Raw genomic sequence first — 24,621 nt, 5'->3', positions numbered from 1 at the left:
CGGCCTACACAATAGGTTGGAGACAGGATGAGTGGGCTGGTTGAAGGGTCAGTAGGTCACAAAATGCTGACAATTTTGAAGAAGCAATAGCAACACTGTGTCCATTAATCAGTGGGTTCTGGCCAACATAAATGTCCCTGTGTTTTTGCTTTAGGACCCCCTGACCCTTACTGTTCACCAAGCTGGTAGGACTACAGTGAGTTACAGAAAGTCAACACTCGCCCTCCTGTTTACAATGGAAAATTTTCTCCTGAAATGATGCACAATTCAGCTGGGGAAAATGTTGGTCTGCACACCATTAGAATAATTCAAGTACCATTTAATAACAGCATTTAGTCTCTTTGGGTAGGAGTGTGTCTGCATAGCACATGTTGACATGGTTACTCTTGCAAGAGCGCTCCAAACCTGTCAAGTTGAGTGCATTTCATGTGCACAGGCCCCTTCAGGTAACGACAGATTTTAAACTGGGTTCAGGTTTGGCCTCCAGCTGGGCCAACTTCCTCTTTTTTTCCCCTGTTGGAGCCTGCTACAATATCATATTACACCAGTTTTAGCTGATTTACTGACCTTCCCCATCAGGGATACACATGTCCATGGTATAATACATTTTCAATAATTGCGCACATTTCAGCACAATTTATTTCTATCTCGGGGTGGCCAATAATATCTGATATTGGCATAAAAATGATATTGGTAAGCCAGTTTTGTGTGTGCAAGTTTAGTCTGTGTACAGTCGGGAATTATTTCTAAATTTCGCCTTTGGGTTGTAAATATGCAGTTGACTGGAGGAGTAAGGTGTCTTCCTTTTAATACTTCTAATCTCAATTTACTTCTAATATCACACATCAGGAAGAATCACTCCCGAGTCACACAGCATACCTGCAGCATAGGAAGCGACCAAGCAGTGCTGAATGAGGCCAGATTATAATTTCAACAGTTCTGAGTTTCATCCTTTCACTTTGCTCTTACATGGATGTTTGTGCCACATAGAAATGTGCAGCTGTTGCGAATTTATTAGACTGAACTGTTGTACTTGGTGATAGGAGAACATGTCATTTTAGTTGGCGATTGGATTTTAATGACTTTTGTTGAGACGTTTAAAATCCGTTTCTATAATTTACATTGCATATTGGTCTGTGTTTGTCTATTGCACAAACCGTATTGCTGTATTTTTTTAAGCATGATTTGTTCCTTCATCACACTACAATGTGACATGTGACCAGACATTAGTTTGAGGGAACAGCTGCTGGCAACTGGATATTGGTATTGATGATAAAGTGCAGGACAACACTGGATCAGTTAAAAGTAGAGGTGTCCCGATACAGCTCCCTTCCGATATGATACCGATATTGCAGCCTTGAGTATCGGCCAATATTGAACCAATATCGGCAGAAAATCAGACATACCTTTATGACTTATTTTGTACACTGCTGTCTTAGAAAGGAAAAGACGGCGTTTTATTATTTTCGACAGCTGCAGAGCAGCAAGTCAAATACAAGATATTTTTATGCTTTGCTGAATGAATGAATGAATTTGACTGCCAAGATGGAATATACAGGTGTACCCAGGCTCACCAGGAGGTGATCAGACTTTTACAACAAAGTATTAGAGCTTTTCCTGTAGAAGGATAGGGTGCATGTACTTCATATACAGATCAAAGGTAAGAATGAATATTTTCAGTTAATAACTCAATTAAATAAATGGGACAAAGAAGTATTTGAAAACAATTTGAAGACTTTTCTTAACCAATGTGAATTATTCTCTTCTTTTTCTTGTTATCCACTTAATCAGCAACCTGTATCAACATAAAAAAAGCCATGAACCTCACCACACGCATGGTTACAGCTAATGACTTTGCAAATGTTTCAGCCGGCATTGATTGTTTGCGTTGGTGGTTTGAGGGTTTCTTTTTTCGCCTCTGTGGTCTTACAAAAATAATCATGCAATTCTTTGTGACACTGTTGCGAAGCTTTGCACAGCAACCTGCTTCATGCAGATGACCGGCTTTCCATATACTGTACAGTATGTGCACAAAACATTGAACATTTTTTATTTTATACCAGCCAGCTCAGTGTTTCAACACGTGATGTGATCCTCGTGAAGTGTTTGCGACCACTGATGTTAAAGATCCTCTTCCTATCTTCCATTTCCTGGTATTGTTCCATTACAAGACATACTGTTTGTACGTATCTGTGCACAATTCCTACTGCGGTGGAATTAACACCTAAAAAAAAAAAAAATACAAGCATTGCGAAACACATGCAAGTTGTTATTGATAACAGCATTGAGAGTTGTGAACACTCTTAGTGTCCCACTGTGTCAAGGTTTCTGTCCTATGCTGCCACACCAACAGAGGATGTCCTGTTAAATACATGTGTGTGCGTGGTTGTGTGTGTGTGTGTAATGGGAGGGTAGACGCTCCTGACAGCTTGATAGCTCAGTTATACGGCAACATCGAGGCAGAGAGGTATCACCTAGTGTCTGCAAGCTGAACACAAGACTCTTGGTTTCAAGGCACGGAGGCATCAGGAGGGATTTGTCCTCCCTCAGTCATCATTCCAACGAGGTACCGTTATGTGTTTAATGTTGTCCACTTGTAAAGTCAGTAAAGAATGTAACTGTGTGTTTAGTGTGTAGTGCGAAGCCATATTTTCCTCTGCTTCTAACTGTAGATAATGGGCACCGACGACCTCAACCACTCACTGTTTTTGAACGGCACGCCGTGGTTTGTCTACGAGTGCACCCTGGAGCTGGATGCTGAGTACCGCCGCATCTGCCTCTTCCTGCTCTACCTCTTCATCTTTGTAGTGGGCCTGCTGGAGAACACGCTGGTGGTCTGGGTCAACTGGCGACGGCGCCACTCCGCCAACGGGGTCCTCTTTTGCGTCCTCAATGTGAGCCTGTCGGACCTGATGGTGATCGTGGTCCTGCCCTTCTTTATGATGGAGGTGACTGTCAACAGGGTTTGGCTGTGGGGACGCTTGCTCTGCAAGCTCACCAACCTTATCTACGGGATCAATTTCTACAGCAGCTCCTTCTTTCTGGCCCTCATGACTTTGGAGCGCTACCTGTCTCTAACCAGGCCTTCGTTTCCAGCCTTGTTCCCGGTGGTGGGCCGGCGCCGCTGGGCTGTCTGCGGAAGCGTGTGGCTGCTCTCTTTGTTCCTGGCACTGCTGGAAAACATCCATGTGGATCTCCTGGAGTGGGACGAGCCAGGTTGCTACATGCTGCCCGAGAACAGTTACACCCAGTGGTTTGTCTCGGTGGCATTCCTGTGCCTGATCTTCCAGTTCCTCTGCCCTGCCTCTGTTATCATCACCTGTAACGTGCTGATCGCTCGGGCCATTCGAACGGCACCAGACGTGCAGGGACGGCGGGACGTGTGGCTGGTGCACGTCTACTCTCTGGTGTTTGTTGTGTGCTGGCTGCCCTACCACCTGGTCATGTCGCTCATGATCATTGATGACCTCCACCCCATCCTCTTCAGTTGCAACATGGTGGAGGTCATTTATTTTTCCTTCAGCGTGGTGCAAACCCTCTCGCTCTTTCACTGCGTGGCCAATCCTATCCTCTACAACTTCCTTAGCAAGAGTTTTCGTGACAACCTCATCAACACCGTGGTCAGCCACATACCCAGAGAGACCCCTACAGACAAGGCGGGGGCGGAGACACAGCCCAACGCAGCCAACGGAGAAAGGGGTGATAAGGGGAAGCAGCGCAAGTTAAGTAATGCCAGCACCAGCCAGTCTGATGTTGGATCATGATCAAAAAAACACGAGAGCGCTTCAAGAGGAAACTGCATCAAAGGTGGCGACTGCAGGGTTCAAAGGTGACTGAAACCTTTACTGACTGACGAAAGTATACTGCTATATTGATTTATTTTCTCATTTTCTTTTGCTCAAGGTTCATTTTGTCAATCAATTTTGTTAATACATACTTGGAATAAGAGGTGACTTGCTGATACGACTGTGGTGATCAATCACAACGGCTAACAACGTTCCAACTCCTGCTTTACAAACAAACGATTGCACTCACAATCTGTTCTTTGTAAGTCTAATGGAGTCGCACCCTGGTGGTCAACGTAAAGAATGCACTTCCGGTTTTAAAGTTAAATCGTGATTAAAAACTCAGAATTGAAATGTGGGCATATTTTCAGAAAAATTGAACAACACATAACACTGACAGGCGTGGTAATTTTGGTCACAATAATTACGATATAAAACGGTATTACCATTACTTTTACGTTTATCTTCTGCCATGCTAATCATAATGCTAACCTGTCTGTTTTCAGTTAAGTCAACCCTGGCTCCGGCTATAGCCCCGCCCTCTCTTCCAAATATGGTAATCCAGTGACGCACCAGAAAGGACCCCACAGGTATAAAACCACCCCCAGTAAATATATTTTTTTCTGTGGGAGTATCTGATCTTTTTTAAATAGAGGAATGCCCATGTTGAAAGTCTATGTGTAATGCTATAAAGTTACTCAACTCGTATGAATTAAGTCCATTACCAAAACCTTACCATTATTGTAAACAAGCCTCTGTCCACTGCTCTAAATGACTAAATAGTGCATCTTATATCTAACCAGTTTAAACATTCCATAGTCGAGTGACTCTCAGTTACTGATGATGCTTATGTAGTCTGCTGTGCACATACTTTGTAAAATATGAAATAAAACACCTGATGTTGGAAAACTCTCGAGTTGGATTTTGCTTTCTTTTCCAGTGAGGGGGGAAACGTACAGTATTTATTTGACTAATGCTTGTGTTATTTGTTTACATCCAAAAGTGGAATGTGCCACTCAACAGTTTTCAGGAAGCGGTGGTGGTAGTCCCCCAGATACAATAGCAGGAAGAGACCGCAGGGCTATAAAAGAGGGCAGAGGTCCCTAGCCCACTGGAAGCAGATGCTCCACCAGTGGCATCACTGGCCTTCTGGTGATGGATGCCTTTTATTGTGCAGCATTAAACAGGATCTCACAATGACAGATATCCTTGGTGCATCTGGTTCCTTCATGACTTTTTAATAAAAGGCATTCGGGGACAGCGTTACAAAATGAGAGTGAAATGTATAAAGGCATTTAAAAAACTCATAAATAACTGTCACAGTACCATAAATAAGAGGTCAGACTATTATACAAACTCAATCTGGGCGTATGAAGTCATGTTACATTCTTCAAAAAGCATGCTTTAAGGTTTAGACACAAATTTCCCTTTTGATTGCTTCATGTGTGAAAATAGGGACTGTAGGAAAATAATTTATATGCTACAATGAAGACATTTTTAATCACTGACATTCAAATCAATCCTGATTTGATACTAAATGCTACTCTATCCTCATGTCCCCACAAAGAGTGGATGTCTGAATCAGGTGTCCATGGAGGACAGCGGTTCTTTAGAGTGGTCATTGTACATGAAAGTCTGCTCGATGTTAAAGTGGGCCGGCAGTTGGTCCTTGTGGAGCTCCAAGTGAGACGACATCATCTTCAGTGTCGAGAAGTAGAGGCCACACACAGTGCAGCGGTACATGAGTGCGCCCGCATGGGTCTTGAGGTGGCAGATCATGGTGGAGCGCCCTCTGAAGAAGCGCAGACACACCTTGCACTGGTAGGGCTTCTCCCCCGTGTGGATACGCAGGTGATACGTGAACTCACCAGAGTGTGCAAAACGTTTCCCGCAGTAGCGACACCGGTACCACTTGCCACGGACGCCGACAGCACCAGTGGCCCCATCCTGTGCAGGGCTCCCATTGGACAGGGAAGCAGAGGTCAAACTGTGTATTGGCCCTTGAAAATACTTTTCTGGTACACCGAGGCTCCGGTTGCTCATCTTTACAAGACCTCCACTCTCCCGTGGAGAGGAGGAGGAGCAAGACGATTGCGGACACTCCAGAGGCTGGTCAGCTTTACGTTTGCCAAACCAGCCGCCTCCTCCACTGTTCCCTGGGATCTCAGAGGTGTGCTGGCTGAGGTGGCACAGAAAGGCAGATGAGGTAGGGAATGTCTGAGGGCACAGGAAGCAATTCAGCTCCTCCACTCCTGAAACACTTTCTCCCCCTCCGCCAACTGTTACGACTCTGTAGCCCTCTTGCTCCAGGGCAGCTGCCTCTTCAGCATGCGCGGTCATATGTGCTTCCAGAAGGGGGCGCTCTACAAAGCAGCGGGCACAGTGTGGGCAGGTGAAGACGGGCACCGACAGGTGGGTGAGGGCGTGCCACAGCAGCGAGCACAGGGAGAGCTGGGGGAGGTGGCAAACGCCACAGCTCAAGCTTTGGGGGCACACGTGGCTCAGGATGTGGTCTCTCACCATCTGACAGGAGATACATGTAACAAACAAGTGTACAAGTCAGGAAATGTAGTGCATTTATTCCTAATTCTAGCAATAATTTGTCACCAATACATGAGGCATTTGCTCGCACTCGGGTATGCAAACACCAGTAGAATTTCCATATTGGACAACATCCGAATTAGTTCATTTCCAGAGGTTTCGATGCAACACTGCCAATTTGAGGTGATGTTATTATTTCAGATTACATTTGAGAAGTAAAAAGTCATACGTCCTGGGATGATACCATTGTGATATCATGATCAGAATTCACATTTTAAGTTCACGCTAATGTAAGAAGTCCAAACTAATAACTAGGGGTGTCACAAGATCTCGTAAGGTTCAAACGTGACATTTCTTGTTCAGAAAAAAAAGGTCTTGTGGGCACTAGGCCCGAGACAATAATACATTAATTGCACAATAAACCAAAATCAACTTGATTATTTTGCCTGCCTCAGTGTATTGCCATGTGCATGCATGTCTTTTTTTCTTGTCTCCCGCCTCCAAACAGGCAGGAAGAGAGTTCACTCTGTGCATTGGTTTCAGCACCTTGACGTGTTTGTTCCATAGAAATATGGCATGAACAGAGTGAGCCCTCTTCTCAGTCATGCAGTCTCTTTGTCTCGGTAGGTGGAGGGGGGGCCGCTAGCATACACACAGAGTGCACAGGAGAGTAGCCTCATGAAGAGCAATTCAAGGTAACGTAGTAGAAATTAAATTAGTACATTGCAATACATTGTCATATATTTTTTCTATATTTTCATTCTACTTAAAGTAATGTTAAAATCTCGTCTCGTCCCGTAGGTCCAATCTCGTGTATTGTCGTTTTGTGACATACCTACTAATAACACTTAGCCAACTATCAAAAACAGATAAAAATGTTGCTCAAGTCAATGAAATGGGAAGTCAAGATCTAAAAATACGTAATGTGCTAATGCTCGTGAAAGAACACCACTAAGAGTGGAACTAAGTGGTACTACAGTTAAAAATAGTCACAGTACGCCAAAGTTCTGAGTTTTCAAGTATACACTCCAACGACCCACAGGCACGTCCAAAAAATAGGACCTCCCATAGTGTTCCAAGGGGCTGTCCACACGGGAATGTTTTCAGGTCAAAACGGCAAAGTATTTTATCGTTTCAACCTTTCATCCACACAGCAACTGCGTTCTGAGTCCGCTGAAACGGTATTTTTCCCCAAACAGCTTCTAGATAGGAAAAATCTGAAAACGTCGGCTTGTCGTTCCCGTCTAGACAACCAAGCCGTTACGTTCTGAAAACAATGACATCACCGCCCTGTCGCAGTCATGTGAACAGAAGTGACAAGATGACACGCGAATATAATATCTGAATATTTCAACTAGTATGACTCACCCCAGGCGACCTTCTTCTGACATTTTGTTGCGTTATACTCCAAAATTACTCTAAACAAGTCGAAGGTGGACTTATACGCATGTTCTTTCTTCTTCTGTAGTTTGGTGTGTCATGTGGGTCTGTCTGCGTTTCTGTTTACAACGCCAGGCGTAGGTGCGTAATGCATTGTTTTCACCCAGGGATCCGTTCCTGTTTGGATGCAACTATTTACTAATCCAGCGCAGTCCAGTGCGGACGCGCAGTTTTTTCAAACCGCCCCCAAAAAATTCCAGGAACGTTCTTAGTGTGGACAGGGCCTAAGTTTTAACTCTAAGTGACATTTGGAAGACATGCTAGCATTCATGCAATACAGATACAAGTAGAGCCCCACTATTTGCAAGGGCTACGTTTTCGAGACTATTCGCAAACAGCAAATTAACGCAACTAATTGAGACGCCCATAAAATTGTCTATCTTTGACACTAATAAAATCCAGACTATGATGCTGCATTGAGGCACCACTTTTTGAGTCAACATTCGCAATTTCAGTGACAGGTATAATTATTAGATCAGATTCAGCTCCCTGAACGCTCCCTGTCTCTCTTCAATTGCCACTGTTCACTTGTGACGAAGGAAGCACAGAATGCACAGAAGCACAACCCAGGTTTAAGTCGTAAATATGCCACACACACTTATTAAACGCATTTTGTTTAAGGTATAGGTGCATACTGTACCACGAATGAATGATAATGAAAGATCATTGATGAGATGGAATGAAAATTCACTGTTTTAGCCTGGTCATCAGGCTAGCACTAAGGACGCACACCGTCTGCTGCGGTGTCGCACCCACCTCCTTCTAAAGCAGCCAGCGGTAGCACATGGCTCTGCTGCTACGCAGGCCGCTGGGTTGTCCCAGTTAACTTTTGGAGAGCCCTTAAACAATCCACACTTCTTGCCTGTTTCATTTCATAAGAACTTATGACCAAATATTAACTTGTGTTCAACTCGCTGCGAGTTGTGAGGCCAGCATGTCACAAAGCCTAAAAACTTTAAGATTTAATACCAGCGCCACCAAGTGGTGTATTTGTCATAAAAAATAACAGTACAGGTAACAGAGTGGGGGTGCGCGTTTTAACAAATCTTCACTCTTTTTGTGTGCAGCGGTTCAGAAATAAAATAGTTACACCATGGGGTGTCATTTTTTTTTGTTCACCAACCTGGAAGTCCTTGCTGAGGTTTTTTGTGCACACGCCACACTGCAACTCTGAGCCTTGGCTGCCGCCGGTCAGGGCCTGTTGTGGTAAGGTGTAACTGGATCCACTCTGGCGCTGGTGCCGCAGCAGTTTGTTTTGGCTGCAAAATTCTAGGTGACACAAGTCGCAGGGAAAAAGCTGCACGCCAACATGGGTGAGGGAGTGGGACACCCCGGCTGCATGGTCGGCAAATGAGACGCCACACAGCCTGCACAGGCCCAGCTCGGTCACATGGGTCTCAGCATGTTGTCTGATGGCAGCCGGCACTGCTGGTAGGGGAGCTGCACAGGCTTTACAAGACAGCGTGTCTCCTGGGCCCTGCAATGGCCAAACATGTCATGTTTAGAGCTTTTATGTTTATATGAAACACTCTTGAACAGTACAAAGAATACCTGGTGGCTTGACTTGTTTGTCTCGCCATTTTCCAAACACACAAGGTCATCGTCATCATCCTCTATAAAGTTCTCATCATCACTCAGTTCAATGATATCTCCTGCGAAAAGAGCAGTAGTCAATATAATATATAATACACATTAACCCTCGATTCCTAAAATTGAAAACACTGAAAATCATCAATCTGGTACAGTTTCAGCTAAAATCATGCACAAATATCTATCATTATGTATCAATCATTCTTGATTCTTTTCCTTTTTAGAAAATGTGAAACACATTATTGTTAAGTGTGAACACAATAAACACAGGAAGTGACAATACAAATCAGTAATTGTTAAAGCATGGAGAACGGGTAGGTTTAAATGAGATCTGCTTCTTCCTACTCATTTCTAAGCATGCAGTATTGTGTAAGTATATTATGTTCCTTATTGTAACTGTTACACATGTTGGTAGTACTACTAAAACATTACCATTACCTGCCAGTTGCCTCCACTGTTCCACATCCTCAGCTGTGCCATTGCATTGACCGGTCTGTGTCTCCTCCTCGTTTCCTTGTTCATACAACTCGCTGTCCCCCTGAGCATCAGCCACATTGCTCTCCACCACCCCCACCTGCAGGCTGCCAATGGGCACTCCTGAGGAGGATGGCTGCACCAAAGAGTCTGGGAAAGAGCATGAAGCGGACGGTGCCATATCACTTGTCACCTTGTCGCCTTCACCTTTCTCCATGTCCTCCAGTCTCTGCTCCCTCTTCAGCACAGACCCCAGAGGTAGCACGTCACTGTCCGCGCTGGCTAAAGGGCATTGTCCTGGTACCTCTGCAGACATCTGCCCGTAGCCTATATGAGACTGGATGTCTTCTACTTTCAACTCCAAAGACAGAGTCCCAGCAGTGGATTCATGTCCCACCCTTGCTACCTTAGCTTGATTGGGAGGTGAGGAGGCAGTGGCAGGAGTTTGGACAGAAGGCGATGACAAAGACGAGCAGGAGGCAACAGAGGAACACACAGGGGAAGCAGAAACCGAGGCTGTACTGACGGTGACCCCTGAGGAGCCAGTCACAACCACAGGGGCATCTGGAAGATCTCCAGGACTATTTGCTTTGGTGTTTGAAGACACAGTGCCCCTCAGGTCTGGGAAGGTAGCATGACAAGCCCTCACAAGCTCAGTAACACCCAACCTTTCGGCCATCTCATAAATAACCCCAACAGATATTAGATCCGTCAAAATCTCCCCAGTGTACACAAAAGTCAGCAGTTTATCAAAGTTGGCGGGGGATATGAACTCCAAAGAGATGGCAGTGGTGGACGGGGATGGAGAGCGGGAGAACAGGTTGTTGAAGTAGGTCCCAGCACACGCCAGCACAGCACGGTGTGCCGCAAAAGTGCGGTTGCCAACTTGTAGGAACACATCACAATAGCGGCGTGATTGGCGGCAACGGTTCAGCTCAGCGAGGAGGCCGGCAGCATGGCCCGGGCTCTCAAGCCGGATCCTCATCCCTGCCGCTTTGCTACAGCCCTACTGAAGGAGGTTATGCATCAGTAAAGCAGAAATATATAGTTGTGATATTTGCTGATTATTGTATATTCACTTCCTATCACTAGGAAAAAAAAAGTACTCCAATTATGGCACTTGCTTTTAGGCCACCAATCCATCTGGAATTCTTGTATAGTATGATGACTATTCCGAGCTACACGTCGCCCACACTGCATGCAGATCCCACAGACCACTACAGTGTTGTGCTGTAGTACAAAATTTGCATTAAATATCAAGTAACAGTATGAAGCCTTTGAGTGATGTCATCCTAACTCCACTAACAATAAAAAGACAACGACAGTATTCTTTCCAGGAAAATGATTACGGTAAAATTACATCGGTGTTTTGACGACCAATGTTTCACTTTCAACGTGTGTCTAACACAGCTATGCTACAGCTATGGTACGTTTGTCTAGTTATATATAATTCCGTTAAGTTAAATAAGGACGACATCGTTAATACAACAAATCATGAACAAAATCCAGTTCGTCGTTAGTAAGTCGAGTTTGTGTTATTATTTAAGCTTACCCATTAAGTTGGTGGTGATTTAGAGCGTTCCTTAGTGATGTTTACAGGGGAGTTAAGTGGCCGTTACGTAGAAAAAACAATCATCGCAATATGTGTCGCGTGTTGATGATGTAAACAACTAAATCCGACGTCGGTTTAGCGCCCTCCTGAGGCAGAACCACTGATCTGTATAATATATCTGGACAGCTCATCCGTCGCACGCCGCCGTGCAAGCCGCTGAAACCACAGAGACGCCATCTTACCACTCACATCTCGACTACATTGGCAGAGCGTACATAGTGTACAAAGCAGATGAAGAGGCTCGCAGAACATCTATATTTTAAATTAAAAAGCGGGGAGACTCTCCCATTCCGTCAAGTAACGCAACCTTCGTCCCTTAAAAACGATTTGATACGTTATTCTCTATCTTTTGGCTATATTAAATGTACTTTTTCCCCTTCCAATTCTCATTGCCTTTGGGACAAAATTCTACTCTGCACCCTGGCTCAGCACTCTCCTATAGCAATGCATAGTTTTACTCTAGAAAGAGATTTTAATTTTAACTGCATATCCCATCCCTTTTTTCCACTAAAATCCATGGTCATGATGCTTTACTTTTTTTTTCTTACTTTCATACAATTCACTATGCTCTCGTCTGTACAAAATATGAATCATAAAAGAGAGTGACCTTGGACAAGTTTTAAAATCATTTAACATTTTGCTGATTTTTTTTTCTGATTTTTTTTGTTGGTGTTATAAAATAGAAATGACCTCTTTTCTGATATAGAAGTATATTTTAACAAAAAACACAGCAATAATATGTGATAACCATAATGTGTAATAACCATAAACACATACACCCACACAAAAAAAAAAACAACAACACTGAAACAAAACCATATGCTTTGGTAAGACAATACGTTGTTTGCAATCTCAAACATACCGGTATGCATGTTCAGTAATATTATTTTCCACAACATATCATATGAATGAATCCTTTTACGTCAGTCATTCAGCAGCAAAAAAAAAAAAATTGTTGTTTATCCAAATGAAGGGTCATGCCGGGTCAATTGTATGCAAACTGGCTTGCTAACTGCACTGTATACCAGTGTTTTTAAACCTTTTTTGCGCCAAGGCACATTTTTTTAATTGAAAAAACCCAGAGGCACACCACCGGCCGAAAATGCTAACAAATGAACTCTGTAGCCTACATAGACAATATAAAGTTGTTATCATCACAGTGTCAGTGTAGGAATCAAATAAACAAAAATAAAAAGTATTTTAGAGTCATTCACATTTCTACTCACTCAGTGTGAAACCTGGGCCTGTTTGGATGAACACAGAGCTAATATCCTGGCAGGAATCAAAACAAGACACAACAACAACACACAACGCTCTTCCTCAACAACTCTCAGTCTTTTTTGGAGATGGTGTTTAAGCTTACTTGGGACCAGAGCGTTGTTGGATATCTTTTCACCACACACCAAGCACAACGTAGTCGTTTCCTTGCATCCCCAGTGAAAGTAAATCCAAATGAAAGACAGATTCCCTTCAGATATCAACAGACGGACAATTTGGGAGAATAAAATCAACCATTTAGGCTGGAAGCCGAACTCGTCTTCGGAGCTGTGTGAGGTAGGTCAATTGAGAGTGTTCGGTCCCATGTGTTGTATTTGGTGTTGTGAATTTCTGTTTAATGTGAATGATCCTTGTGTAAATCACCTCTGGTTGCAAATAAAGTAATCCATGATCTCGAGCAAATTTACCATGGCGACGCTTTGTCCGACAAACAAACACAGAAAAAAACATGTCTTGCACATCTTCATGTCAATGTCCTCATTTTCCCTAAGTTTCATTTGAAATGCTTCAAAACTGTAGAAGGAATTCGCAATGTTAGATGTAAAGTGCAATAATGATTTTTTATATATAAATCGTATTATGCTTTTTATAATCTGGCCTAATTTTAGATTTATTTTTATCTGTATGGTCGGGGAACCTCATTTCGTGCACTTATGCAGTTATTTTATGGATATTACATTGAATACCTTAATATTCTTTATACCACTTTTTACATGCATTGTCGTACTGCGCACGCTTGAATTGGCCCCAACATGGCGGCGTAATCTCAGTTGTCGTAACTCTCTCTATCAAGGGACTCTAAAGCAATTAGCTACCTGCTGCCACCCACTGATATGGAAGTGTATTACATGGTTTCTCTTACATGCCGATCACTACCAGGCAGCACAGACACTCGGCAACGGCACATTATTTGCGGATGTTAATTAGGTGAAATTGGATACTTTCCCACGGCACACCAGACAATCCTTCACGGCACACTAGTGTGCCACGGCACAGTGGTTGAAAAACACGGCTGTATACAATGCCTGTTAAGCATAATGGAAACACTGAGATTCCCCCATTCCTTCAAGTCGTAACCTTCGTCCCTTAAAGAAATACATATATCGTGATATAACAAAAAAGTACGTGAATTTCTTAGCTGTTATAGAGCTGTAAAAACGTATCAATTCTGGACATACATTTAATCAGAGGAATTTTACACGATCAAAAATATCTGAGAGATCGACAGTGCAAAACCCTTAAATTATCAATCATAAATCTACAATTCAATCATACTTAGAGGTCAAATGTTCGTCCACATCCTTTGAACTGGCGATTTGTGCAGTTAATAGCTGCACATGCAGGCATCTTAAGGCAAAATTTGTGTCCAATCCGAATTAATAAAAGAAGTTCACCACGAATGCAAAAGCTTGTCCGAGAAGTGTTTCTTGCGAGTGGCAATATGGCGGCCATGTGGCTTCACAAGTCATCGCCAATGAGCTATCCAGATATATAATACAGATCAGTGGGCAGAACTTAGAATGCCATGAAAAATACTAAGTGTAAGATTTAATAAACGCTGATTAGAAATTCAGTATGCGGCATTAAAATGTGGACTCCTAATAATTATACATATATATATCATTTCTATTTATTTATCCATCCTTCCTTTGGTCCATCCATTCTCCATACCGTTCGTCCTCATTAGGATCGCAGGGGAGCTGGAGCCTATACCAGCTGACTTTGGGTGGGGGTGGGGGTTCATCCTGGACACCAGTCAATTATTGACAAATACTGTATATCATTTAATATTGCTGCTGTTTGCCTAAGTGCCTGTGTGGTCAGGCACTTAGGCACTTAGTGTGGTCAAAAGTTTCAATTTCCAGATCGTCCTTTTCAGCAATTCTTTGAGTTGCAGTACTGTTGTTGAATGTTGATGACTACATCTGTCTTTGTTTGTGTGTTGCCTCTTTGTTTTCCATGTTAAAATATTTAATCGTGATTAATCGCATTTTCGTCCATAGTTAACTCATAATTATTCACACTTAATAACAAATAGATATCCCACCAAACACCAGACGTCATTTGGACGTTCTTTTTTGGACTAAATCTGGTCGGTCAGTCATTGCCTTAATATAGCCCAAAAATAGACGTTGAAAATTGGGTTGAGTTTAGCCCGTCTGAGTTGGTCCAAATTTAGCCCAAAAATAGACGTTGAAAAATGGCCTGTGTTTAGTCCGTCTGATTTGGTCCAAATTTAGCCCAAAAATAGATGTTGAAAAATGGCCTGCGTTTAGTCCGTCTGAGTTGGTCCAAATTTAGCCCAAAAATAGACGTCGAAAATTGGGTTGAGTTTAGTCCGTCCGATTTGGTGCAAATTTAGCCCAAAAATAGACGTTGAAAATTGGGTTGAGTTTAGCCCGTCTGAGTTGGTCAAAATTTAGCCCAAAAATAGACGTTGAAAATTGGTCTGCGTTTAGTCCGTCTGATTTGGTCCAAATTTAGCCCAAAAATAGATGTTGAAAAATGGGTTGAGTTTAGTCCGTCCGATTTGGTTCAAATTTAGCCCAAAAATAGACGTTGAAAATTGGGTTGAGTTTAGCCCGTCTGAGTTGGTCAAAATTTAGCCCAAAAATAGACGTCGAAAATTGGGTTGAGTTTAGTCCGTCCGATTTGGTGCAAATTTAGCCCAAAAATAGACGTTGAAAAATGGCCTGTGTTTAGTCCGTCTGATTTGGTCCAAATTTAGCCCAAAAATAGACGTTGAAAAATGGCCTGTGTTTAGTCCGTCTGATTTGGTCCAAATTTAGCCCAAAAATAGATGTTGAAAAATGGCCTGCGTTTAGTCCGTCTGAGTTGGTCCAAATTTAGCCCAAAAATAGACGTCGAAAATTGGGTTGACTTTAGTCCGTCCGATTTGGTGCAAATTTAGCCCCAAAATAGACGTTGAAAATTGGGTTGAGTTTAGCCCGTCTGAGTTGGTCAAAATTTAGCCCAAAAATAGACGTTGAAAATTGGTCTGCGTTTAGTCCGTCTGATTTGGTCCAAATTTAGCCCAAAAATAGATGTTGAAAAATGGGTTGAGTTTAGTCCGTCCGATTTGGTGCAAATTTAGCCCAAAAATAGACGTTGAAAATTGAGTTGAGTTTAGCCCGTCTGAGTTGGTCCAAATTTAGCCCAAAAATAGACGTTGAAAAATGGCCTGTGTTTAGTCCGTCTGATTTGGTCCAAATTTAGCCCAAAAATAGATGTTGAAAAATGGGTTGAGTTTAGTCCGTCCGATTTGGTGCAAATTTAGCCCAAAAATAGACGTCGAAAATTGGGTTGAGTTTAGTCCGTCCGATTTGGTGCAAATTTAGTCCAAAAATAGACGTTGAAAATTGGGTTGAGTTTAGCCCGTCTGAGTTGGTCAAAATTTAGCCCAAAAATAGACGTTGAAAATTGGTCTGCGTTTAGTCCGTCTGATTTGGTCCAAATTTAGCCCAAAAATAGATGTTGAAAAATGGGTTGAGTTTAGTCCGTCCGATTTGGTTCAAATTTAGCCCAAAAATAGACGTTGAAAATTGGGTTGAGTTTAGCCCGTCTGAGTTGGTCAAAATTTAGCCCAAAAATAGACGTCGAAAATTGGGTTGAGTTTAGTCCGTCCGATTTGGTGCAAATTTAGCCCAAAAATAGACGTTGAAAAATGGCCTGTGTTTAGTCCGTCTGATTTGGTCCAAATTTAGCCCAAAAATAGACGTTGAAAAATGGCCTGTGTTTAGTCCGTCTGATTTGGTCCAAATTTAGCCCAAAAATAGATGTTGAAAAATGGCCTGCGTTTAGTCCGTCTGAGTTGGTCCAAATTTAGCCCAAAAATAGACGTCGAAAATTGGGTTGAGTTTAGTCCGTCCGATTTGGTGCAAATTTAGCCCAAAAATAGACGTTGAAAATTGGGTTGAGTTTAGCCCGTCTGAGTTGGTCAAAATTTAGCCCAAAAATAGACGTTGAAAATTGGTCTGCGTTTAGTCCGTCTGATTTGGTCCAAATTTAGCCCAAAAATAGATGTTGAAAAATGGGTTGAGTTTAGTCCGTCCGATTTGGTTCAAATTTAGCCCAAAAATAGACGTTGAAAATTGGGTTGAGTTTAGCCCGTCTGAGTTGGTCAAAATTTAGCCCAAAAATAGACGTTGAAAATTGGTCTGCGTTTAGTCCGTCTGATTTGGTCCAAATTTAGCCCAAACATAGACGTTGAAAATTGGGTTGAGTTTAGCCCGTCTGAGTTAGTCCAAATTTAGCCCAAAAATAGACGTTGAAAATTGGGTTGAGTTTAGCCCGTCTGAGTTGGTCAAAATTTAGCCCAAAAATAGACGTTGAAAACTGGGCTGCCTTTAGTCCGTCTGATTTGGTCCAAATTTAGCCCAAACATAGACGTTGAAAATTGGGTTGAGTTTAGCCCGTCTGAGTTAGTCCAAATTTAGCCCAAAAATAGACGTTGAAAATTGGGTTGAGTTTAGCCCGTCTGAGTTGGTCAAAATTTAGCCCAAAAATAGACGTTGAAAATTGGTCTGCGTTTAGTCCGTCTGATTTGGTCCAAATTTCGCCCAAACATAGACGTTGAAAATTGGGTTGAGTTTAGTCTGTCTGAGTTGGTCCAAATTTCGCCCAAAAATAGACGTTGAAAATTGGTCTGCGTTTAGTCCGTCTGATTTGGTCCAAATTTTGCCCAAACATAGACGTTGAAAATTGGGTTGAGTTTACCCCGTCTGAGTTGGTCCAAATTTAGCCCAAAAATAGACGTTGAAAATTGGGTTGAGTTTAGCCCGTCTGAGTTGGTCAAAATTTAGCCCAAAAATAGACGTTGAAAACTGGGCTGCCTTTAGTCCGTCTGATTTGGTCCAAATTTAACCCAAAAATAGATGTTGAAAATTGGGTTGAGTTTAGCCCGTCTGAGTTGGTCCAAATTTAGCCCAAAAATAGAAATTGGAATTTGGGCTGTGTTGAGTCCGTACATCTGATCTGGACCAAACTAATATTTTTCGGACCGCATATAACCCATTTTGGTTTTGTGCACCACAATACTTCTTCCTGCTTAACTTTGACCTACCTTCCTCCATCATGAACACTTCCTCTACCAATTTAGCAATGTATATAATGGGGGATGTTGCACTTTTGTGGTTCTTAAATAAAATGAATGAGCCAAGGTCAAAATGTCTGAGGTTGGAAAACTTCGGAATGCGGCAGGTAATGACATCAGATTAGTACCATTCTCCCACTGCCCCCAATCCACAGTGGACCAGATAATGGATGAATTAATGATACACTTTTGCTTAATATCTACAAATGATCTACCCATCCATCCATCTTCTATACCGCTTCTCCTCATTAGGGTCGCGGGGGCATGCTGGAGCCTATCCCAGCTGACTTCGGGCGAGAGGCAGGGTACACCCCGGACTGGTCGCCAGCCAATCGCAGGGCACATATAGACAAACAACCATTCACTCTCACATGCAAACGATTTATATATTTACTTATTGAAACTCTATTTTTTGAGGCAGGTGGACTGTTCGGGTTGTCTTAGAGGACGTTTTGCCTTTCATCCGAGCAGGCTTTATGGGTTCATGCTCAAAGACTAGTTGGGACACACACCAGTCAGACTAGATAGGACAGCTCTAGTCCAGTTCATGCTCAAAGACTAGGTGGGACACATCAGTTATGATCGATTGAATGCACTGAGAATACAATGACCTGGATGAATGAGAATATTCAGAGGCCTATTTTTTTTACGCTTCTGCCCAAAAATGACATGCCCAAACTAAACAGTTAACTTTGTAAATATAAACTCATGTGATCAATCTTGATATCAAAAGAAAGCTAACACTTTAATCTGTAATCATCACTGTTAATGTGTCAGAGTAAATGCAGAGCAGCACAGGAAAATATTTGAAAAAAATCCCTTTTATCTATTCTCCTGGAAAATAGGCTGATCAAGCCTAAACACTGAAGAAGTCGTGTAATAACCTTCTAACAATACATGTGCAAAGTTTTATGCTGCTAAAATAAAGCAGAGCAAAACTACAGCGTAAAGGCGTTCCATGGCACATTTAACTGGAGCGTCAATTGAGATTTTTTTTCGGTTCCAATTTATTAAAAAAAATCATTTAAATTAAACTTCACTGGGGCTCTAAAAACCGCTTGTGATTTTAAAAATAGTGACGAACTGCCTGTGCGCATTGCGCCCTGCTGCGTTATTACAGCCAGCTGTTCAACAGTTGCTCACTCCGGCTCAGAATGGCGGATTCCGGTGATTGACACCTGGAACCGTCAGGACCAATAGAATCAAACCTAGGTTATCATTTTGCGGTCAGAGAAGCCATCAGCGAATCAAAGGATGTACCACCCACGTGATGACGATCGACAGCGTCTTACGTACTCGGCTGCGCATGCGTCACTCAAATCCAACTTGGAGTCTGAAGAAGCGGCAAAAGAAGTGGGAGACATATTGGACTTAATTGAAGAACGAGAGCGACGGATACAGGCACATTGTAAGTATCACGTTCTTATAGTTTGTAGTATAAAACGTGTGCTTGACTGAATTTTGGTCTTGCTAACATTAGTGCGCTAATGGATGCTAATCGAGAATGACTGGTTGAAGTTATCTTTGCAAACTGTCTATCTACAGGTTAGCTGCAAGCACAATATTTTAACGCAGTAGTTCACACGGCAGCGAAATGCGACCAGTATCCATATTTCTGCCTACATGCGACCCATAGTGTAGTAGATAAGTGAGATAATTTTTCAAATAGTGATGCAAGCACCGAAATTGACATGAATACTGGACCATTTTTCGAAAAAAGCCGGTTAGCCACGGAACATTTTAAGATGGCCGCCATTTTCCCAGGTGCCCGCCACTTTCCAACATACAAATTTTCGACATCAAATTTGATAGAATTGTCGGATTTCAATAATGTTGGTGTCAAATTAAATGTTTCTGACCACACAGATGCTGAATTTCCACTTGTAAAGTTTCCTAGATGCAGCTAGGGACCATTTTCTGCAGAATCTATGAAAAAAGGCTTGGGTGCAGTTAGATCAATGGTGTCAAACTTGCGGGCCATTTGTGTCCTGCCCGGTCATATTTTGCAGCCCGCGAGTAGACATGGAAGAGCAGTGTATAAATGCTATGAACATATTTCTTTTTAATTTACTTCTACTTTATAAAGTTGACCTACTTGAGAGACGTGTTTTCTGAATGAGTTTTAAAAAGCTTTGTTTTTGAGACTAAACTAAAATCATTTTTACACTTATGCACTTTGTACTAAAACAGTGTTAGATTTTATAAGATGAATGTCGAGTTTCTACTCTTGCTGTTCTCCTTGCCTGTGTTACAGACAATGGTTTATGCAAAGGCTGTTTGGCTTGAGGGTCACAAACAGTTTGAGGGTGTCACCCCAAAAAACTGGATATAGGAGGAAGGAAATGTTGTGCGATGGCCAAAGAAAAGTGTGCATTCAGCCCATAAAAAAAGGACCCAGACGATGACTGGAACACGTTCCCACTTGTGAAAATAAAGACAATATCAGGTATGTCATTTAACTTTTTTTATGATGCATAAATAAACTACTGCTGGAAAAGGTTGTTTTGACATTTGGTGCATCCTAACTTTGGGCATGACTTTTCTAGACAATGAGAAAGATTGTGAAGACTATAACTACACTTCATCAGCCCAAACTGACCATGAGGGTTCCACCATCGTGCCAGAAGAAATCAGGAAGAGACATGTAAAGAAGAGGACATATGATTTTGTTGATGGTAAATGTTCTCAACTTAAAACTGTACTGTATATTGTTTAATTTGCAAAAAGTAGGCTAATTTATGTAGCAATTTTAGGACAAATTCTGTCAGAAGATATCTCAGCGGCGAAGAAAAAAAACAATTGATTAGATATAAATTGCTTGAATCTAGGTCAAATCAGATTTTTATGTTTTTTTTTCAAGTAATTATTTTATTAGAAAGTTTTGCAAACAGTGATATATGAATTCTGTTTTGACTATTTTATATCTAGATAAGGATACAGGTTTGCATGCATATCCAAAGCCTCCTGAAATCCAGAAGAACGAATTTGCTTCTGCTACCATCGATCAAACCACTCCTAAGGGTAAGTCCAGTGGGCTACCACAATAGACAGATTTTACAGATTAATTTAAAGTGTAAATAAATCTGCTGGAGCACAAAGATATATTAGGGGAATAATCCAGTGTATTTGCTAAAATGAGTCAAAACACACAATAAATATATTAAAAGATGGCGGGCCGCCATTTGAAGAGGCCCTGTGCACATAATCACACTGCATAATATACAGTAAAGTTATATATGACTTGAATTCAAAGCTTGAATAAAAGTCAGGCCATCTGTATTGGTGTGAAATAAGCTTCATAAGCTGCATTTGATATTTGATTACAGAATCCACCATGGATAATGACGTGTGTACTTGGACTAGACGGCTGCCAAATTCATCCAGAGGATGCTGAAAGTGAACATGACAGCAGACATGGTAAGATGTGGTATGTAGTAATCATCAGGCTTGTGTCACACATACAAATATACAGTATCAGTGCCTGGAAAGTTCTGGAAATGTATTTAAAACATGTCTTTTTCTCAGTTACAGCATTTTCCTGTCTTCCTGTTCCACACATGCCATCTTGGTGTTACAGGGTTGTCAAGGTCAAGGGAGCGTTCCAACTGATCCCCCCGATCACCAATCAAGTCATGGAAGTGATGGAGGATATTCCACTTCTAGTTCTCAGTCATCAGTGGGCTCAACTCCCAGACGCTCTTCTTCCAGATATGGTAAGATATCAACTTAGACATTGTTGGCAACCTATTTTTGGGGAAGGGTGTAGAAACAAAGTGCACTAATACAGAAATCCTACACATACGAAAACCTTGGAACAGTCATAGAATTAGAAAATTGTCATTTCCAGGCCTTGGAAAAGTGAGGGAAATTGATTTTACATAGCTTTTCCTCAGTTCACGTAATCATTCAAAGCAATTTCCTATCTTCCTGTCCCACGTGTGCCATGTTGGTGTTCCAGGGCAGTCCTGCTCTAGAAGGGAGCGTCCCAACTCTTCCAGTCACCGATCAAGCCATCAAAGTCCTACACCTTCCACTCTAGGACACTCAACATCCAGACATGGTAAGATTGAACAGTTCTAATCTCATCACAACGAGGGATGTTCCTGGTGGCTAATTTCCCTGTCAACTAAATGAACATTTTAATTAAGAGTAGTTGACTAGTGTAAAGTAGAATAACATCCAGAATAAAAATATGAGCACAATTTATTGGTCAGTATTTAAAACAATATCCAAAAAATAGTATGTATTTTGAAGGTTTTGATCACATCATCAATAACCACATCTCATTTTAGAGGGGACATATTATGCTAAGCTCACGTTTCCATTGCTGTAGCACCCATATTTGGATATCTGGTGTGTCTACCAATCCACAAAATGTGAACTCAAACAACCCAGTCATTTTTTTGTGGTCTGCCCAGATCAGACTCCATGAGAGTCAACATGCTGTTAAGGATTTGATTGGCTTGCTATGTAATTTGCCAGCTCACAATGCTCCTAATTCAAATATCTCCACCTCTGCGCTTGACAACCACACCTTCATAAATGCCCACCATTCCTTTTCGCCGTTAGCGTCAGGTAGCCTGACCAGAGGGCACAAGTGTTTCTGTAGCTGCAGTTGTTTGGAGAGAGTTAACTGCAATTTTAAAAAGGGCATGGACTTGAGGGAGTGCTGATTAAGTTTTAGCACCACCTGAAAACAGGTTTAAAAAAAAAAAACAACATTCGGTAGCTGAGAGGGATGGGGAGAGAGAGAGAGAGAACATGAATATGGACATGACAACTTGATGTAAACACTTTTTATGAACATCAAACATAATATTCCTCCAAACCTCACCTGTCATCGTCCCTCCCCAGCTCTTAAATAGCACAAGAAGTTAACTGATTACCGGTAAGTGTAGACACCTCCTGTGCTACTTTTTCAGGCTGATGACAAACTCCCTGATGTCTTTATTCAATATGTAGGGCCACGGTTCCAAAAGGGCATTCCAACCGACAGAACTTTACGCCATTGTGACAGGTACATATGGAGTTTCACAACTTTGGTTGTTTTTTGGGGGGGCGGGGGGTTTTAATGGATTTTTCTGTCTAGAAATTTGAAATGCGACAACGTACACATTTTTTTTGTTGTTCATTTGATTGTTTTGTGTAATTAGGAATAAAGAAATGTTATGATTTTCTTTATTACAGCTGCTGTCAAAAGGTGGGACAGCAAAGCCACAGACCATGAAATTTCACGTACTATGGCAGACCATTTCAAACATGGTCCTGGGCGGTCTGGTGGTGGAGGCTATCTTAAAAAATAAAACAGGTGTGTCCACAACTTGTATTCGACATTTGTTGGGTGACAAACACAACTCCAAATGAATGATAACGTTGCACTGGATGTGTAAATTACTGCTTGCAAATGCTATTTTAGAAAAAAAATATGATTTTATATACACAATACGTGCAGTTCATGTCAAAATTGTATTTATTAACTATCACCTTCCTCATGTTCACAGAGCAGCATTGACGAGGAAACATCAGGGAGGAACTTCGGTTGTTTGAGTTCATCGGTCCACACTAGTTTTGGCCCTGATCAGTTGTGATATGAGATGGAAAGATTTCACTTCATGTACAGTATTATCTACAGTCATGACTGTATTGAAGTCTATTTTTTTGTTTTACATCCTTTATATCATGCTCTTCTGGATATAAGATTATTTTGTTGTTGTCCATGTGAGAACAGTAAATGTTTTATTAATACATTTTTTGTTAAATTGTCTTGTTTTTTTTAAAGGGTTAAAATTCTGTCCTAAATTTGTGATTATTTGTAATTAATTCACGTTTAATTTAGACACCAAAGCAATGTCTTCATGGAGACGTCTTTTCCAAAAACCTGAAAAAGACGACTTTTCACCATTCGCTTTTCAACCAAATTTGAACGGCAAAGGGACGTCTTCGTGGAGAGACGTCTTTTCAACGACCTGAAAAAGACGGCTTTTCACCGTTCACTTTTCAACCAAATTTGGACCGCAAAGGGACGTCTTCATGGAGCTGTCTTTTCAACGTCCTGAAAAAGACTGCTTTTCACCTTTCACTTTTCAACCAAATTTGGACATCAAAGGGACGTCTTCATGGAGACGTCTTTTCAACGTCCTGAAAAAGACGGCTTTTCACCTTTCACTTTTCAACCAAATTTGGACATCAAAGGGACGTCTTCATGGTGACGTCTTTTCAACGTCCTGAAAAAGACGGCTTTTCACCTTTCACTTTTCAACCAAATTTGGACCGCAAAGAGACGTCTTCATGGTGCCGTCTTTTCAACGTCCTGAAAAAGACGGCTTTTCACCTTTCACTTTTCAACCAAATTTGGACCGCAAAGAGACGTCTTCATGGTGCCGTCTTTTCAACGTCCTGAAAAAGACGGCTTTTCACCTTTCACTTTTCAACCAAATTTGGACCGCAAAGAGACGTCTTCATGGTGCCGTCTTTTCAACGTCCTGAAAAAGACGGCTTTTCACCTTTCACTTTTCAACCAAATTTGGACCGCAAAGAGACGTCTTCATGGTGATGTCTTTTCAACGTCCTGAAAAAGACGGCTTTTCACCTTTCACTTTTCAACCAAATTTGGACCGCAAAGAGACGTCTTCATGGTGCCGTCTTTTCAACGTCCTGAAAAAGACGGCTTTTCACCTTTCACTTTTCAACCAAATTTGGACCGCAAAGAGACGTCTTCATGGTGATGTCTTTTCAACGTCCTGAAAAAGACGGCTTTTCACCTTTCACTTTTCAACCAAATTTGGACCGCAAAGAGACGTCTTCATGGT

The 24,621-nt window shown here is 41.8% G+C and overlaps 2 protein-coding genes and 1 long non-coding RNA gene across 9 annotated transcripts; 2 read left to right on the top strand and 1 right to left on the bottom strand.

The window, feature by feature from the left end:
* The first annotated feature begins 170 nt into the window (after window positions 1–170).
* Window positions 171–4,672, top strand: gpr182 (G protein-coupled receptor 182). 3 transcript variants are annotated; one of them, XM_054769507.1, is made up of 3 exons: window positions 171–196; window positions 2,416–2,566; window positions 2,673–4,672. In XM_054769507.1, the coding sequence occupies exon 3, from the start codon at window positions 2,676–2,678 to the stop codon at window positions 3,762–3,764; it is 1,089 nt and encodes a 362-aa protein (XP_054625482.1). In that variant the 5' UTR covers window positions 171–196; window positions 2,416–2,566; window positions 2,673–2,675; the 3' UTR covers window positions 3,765–4,672. The 3 variants fall into 3 exon arrangements, 2 of the variants coding, with proteins under 2 accessions (XP_054625482.1, XP_054625476.1); XR_008569698.1 differs by lacking the exon at window positions 171–196 and having other exon boundaries at window positions 2,341–2,566; window positions 2,673–3,829; window positions 4,292–4,672; XM_054769501.1 differs by lacking the exon at window positions 171–196 and having other exon boundaries at window positions 2,341–2,566.
* A 330-nt stretch (window positions 4,673–5,002) lies between these two features.
* LOC129177838 (zinc finger and BTB domain-containing protein 39) lies at window positions 5,003–11,490 on the bottom strand. 3 transcript variants are annotated; one of them, XM_054769394.1, is made up of 6 exons: window positions 11,383–11,472; window positions 10,955–11,060; window positions 9,795–10,836; window positions 9,318–9,418; window positions 8,890–9,243; window positions 5,003–6,308 (listed from the first exon to the last, which is right to left on the bottom strand). In XM_054769394.1, the coding sequence occupies exons 3-6, from the start codon at window positions 10,813–10,815 to the stop codon at window positions 5,367–5,369; spliced, it is 2,418 nt and encodes an 805-aa protein (XP_054625369.1). In that variant the 5' UTR covers window positions 10,816–10,836; window positions 10,955–11,060; window positions 11,383–11,472; the 3' UTR covers window positions 5,003–5,366. The 3 variants fall into 3 exon arrangements, with proteins under 3 accessions (XP_054625369.1, XP_054625349.1, XP_054625360.1); XM_054769374.1 differs by lacking the exon at window positions 10,955–11,060 and having other exon boundaries at window positions 11,383–11,490; XM_054769385.1 differs by lacking the exon at window positions 10,955–11,060 and having other exon boundaries at window positions 9,795–10,839; window positions 11,383–11,484.
* Window positions 11,491–18,951: 7,461 nt separating this feature from the next.
* On the top strand, window positions 18,952–23,474 carry LOC129177925 (uncharacterized). 3 transcript variants are annotated; one of them, XR_008569701.1, is made up of 10 exons: window positions 18,952–19,220; window positions 20,067–20,258; window positions 20,359–20,487; window positions 20,741–20,833; window positions 21,139–21,229; window positions 21,338–21,525; window positions 21,771–21,872; window positions 22,735–22,829; window positions 23,000–23,120; window positions 23,314–23,474. It is a non-coding gene; the product is annotated as an uncharacterized LOC129177925 (long non-coding RNA). The 3 variants fall into 3 exon arrangements; XR_008569704.1 differs by having other exon boundaries at window positions 18,953–19,220; window positions 21,390–21,525; XR_008569703.1 differs by having other exon boundaries at window positions 18,953–19,220; window positions 22,775–22,829.
* Window positions 23,475–24,621: the final 1,147 nt, after the last annotated feature.

Source organism: Dunckerocampus dactyliophorus, chromosome 1 (assembly GCF_027744805.1).
Source record: "Dunckerocampus dactyliophorus isolate RoL2022-P2 chromosome 1, RoL_Ddac_1.1, whole genome shotgun sequence".
NCBI classification, from domain to species: domain Eukaryota; kingdom Metazoa; phylum Chordata; class Actinopteri; order Syngnathiformes; family Syngnathidae; genus Dunckerocampus; species Dunckerocampus dactyliophorus.
This window is presented reverse-complemented; position numbering and strand designations above follow the sequence as displayed.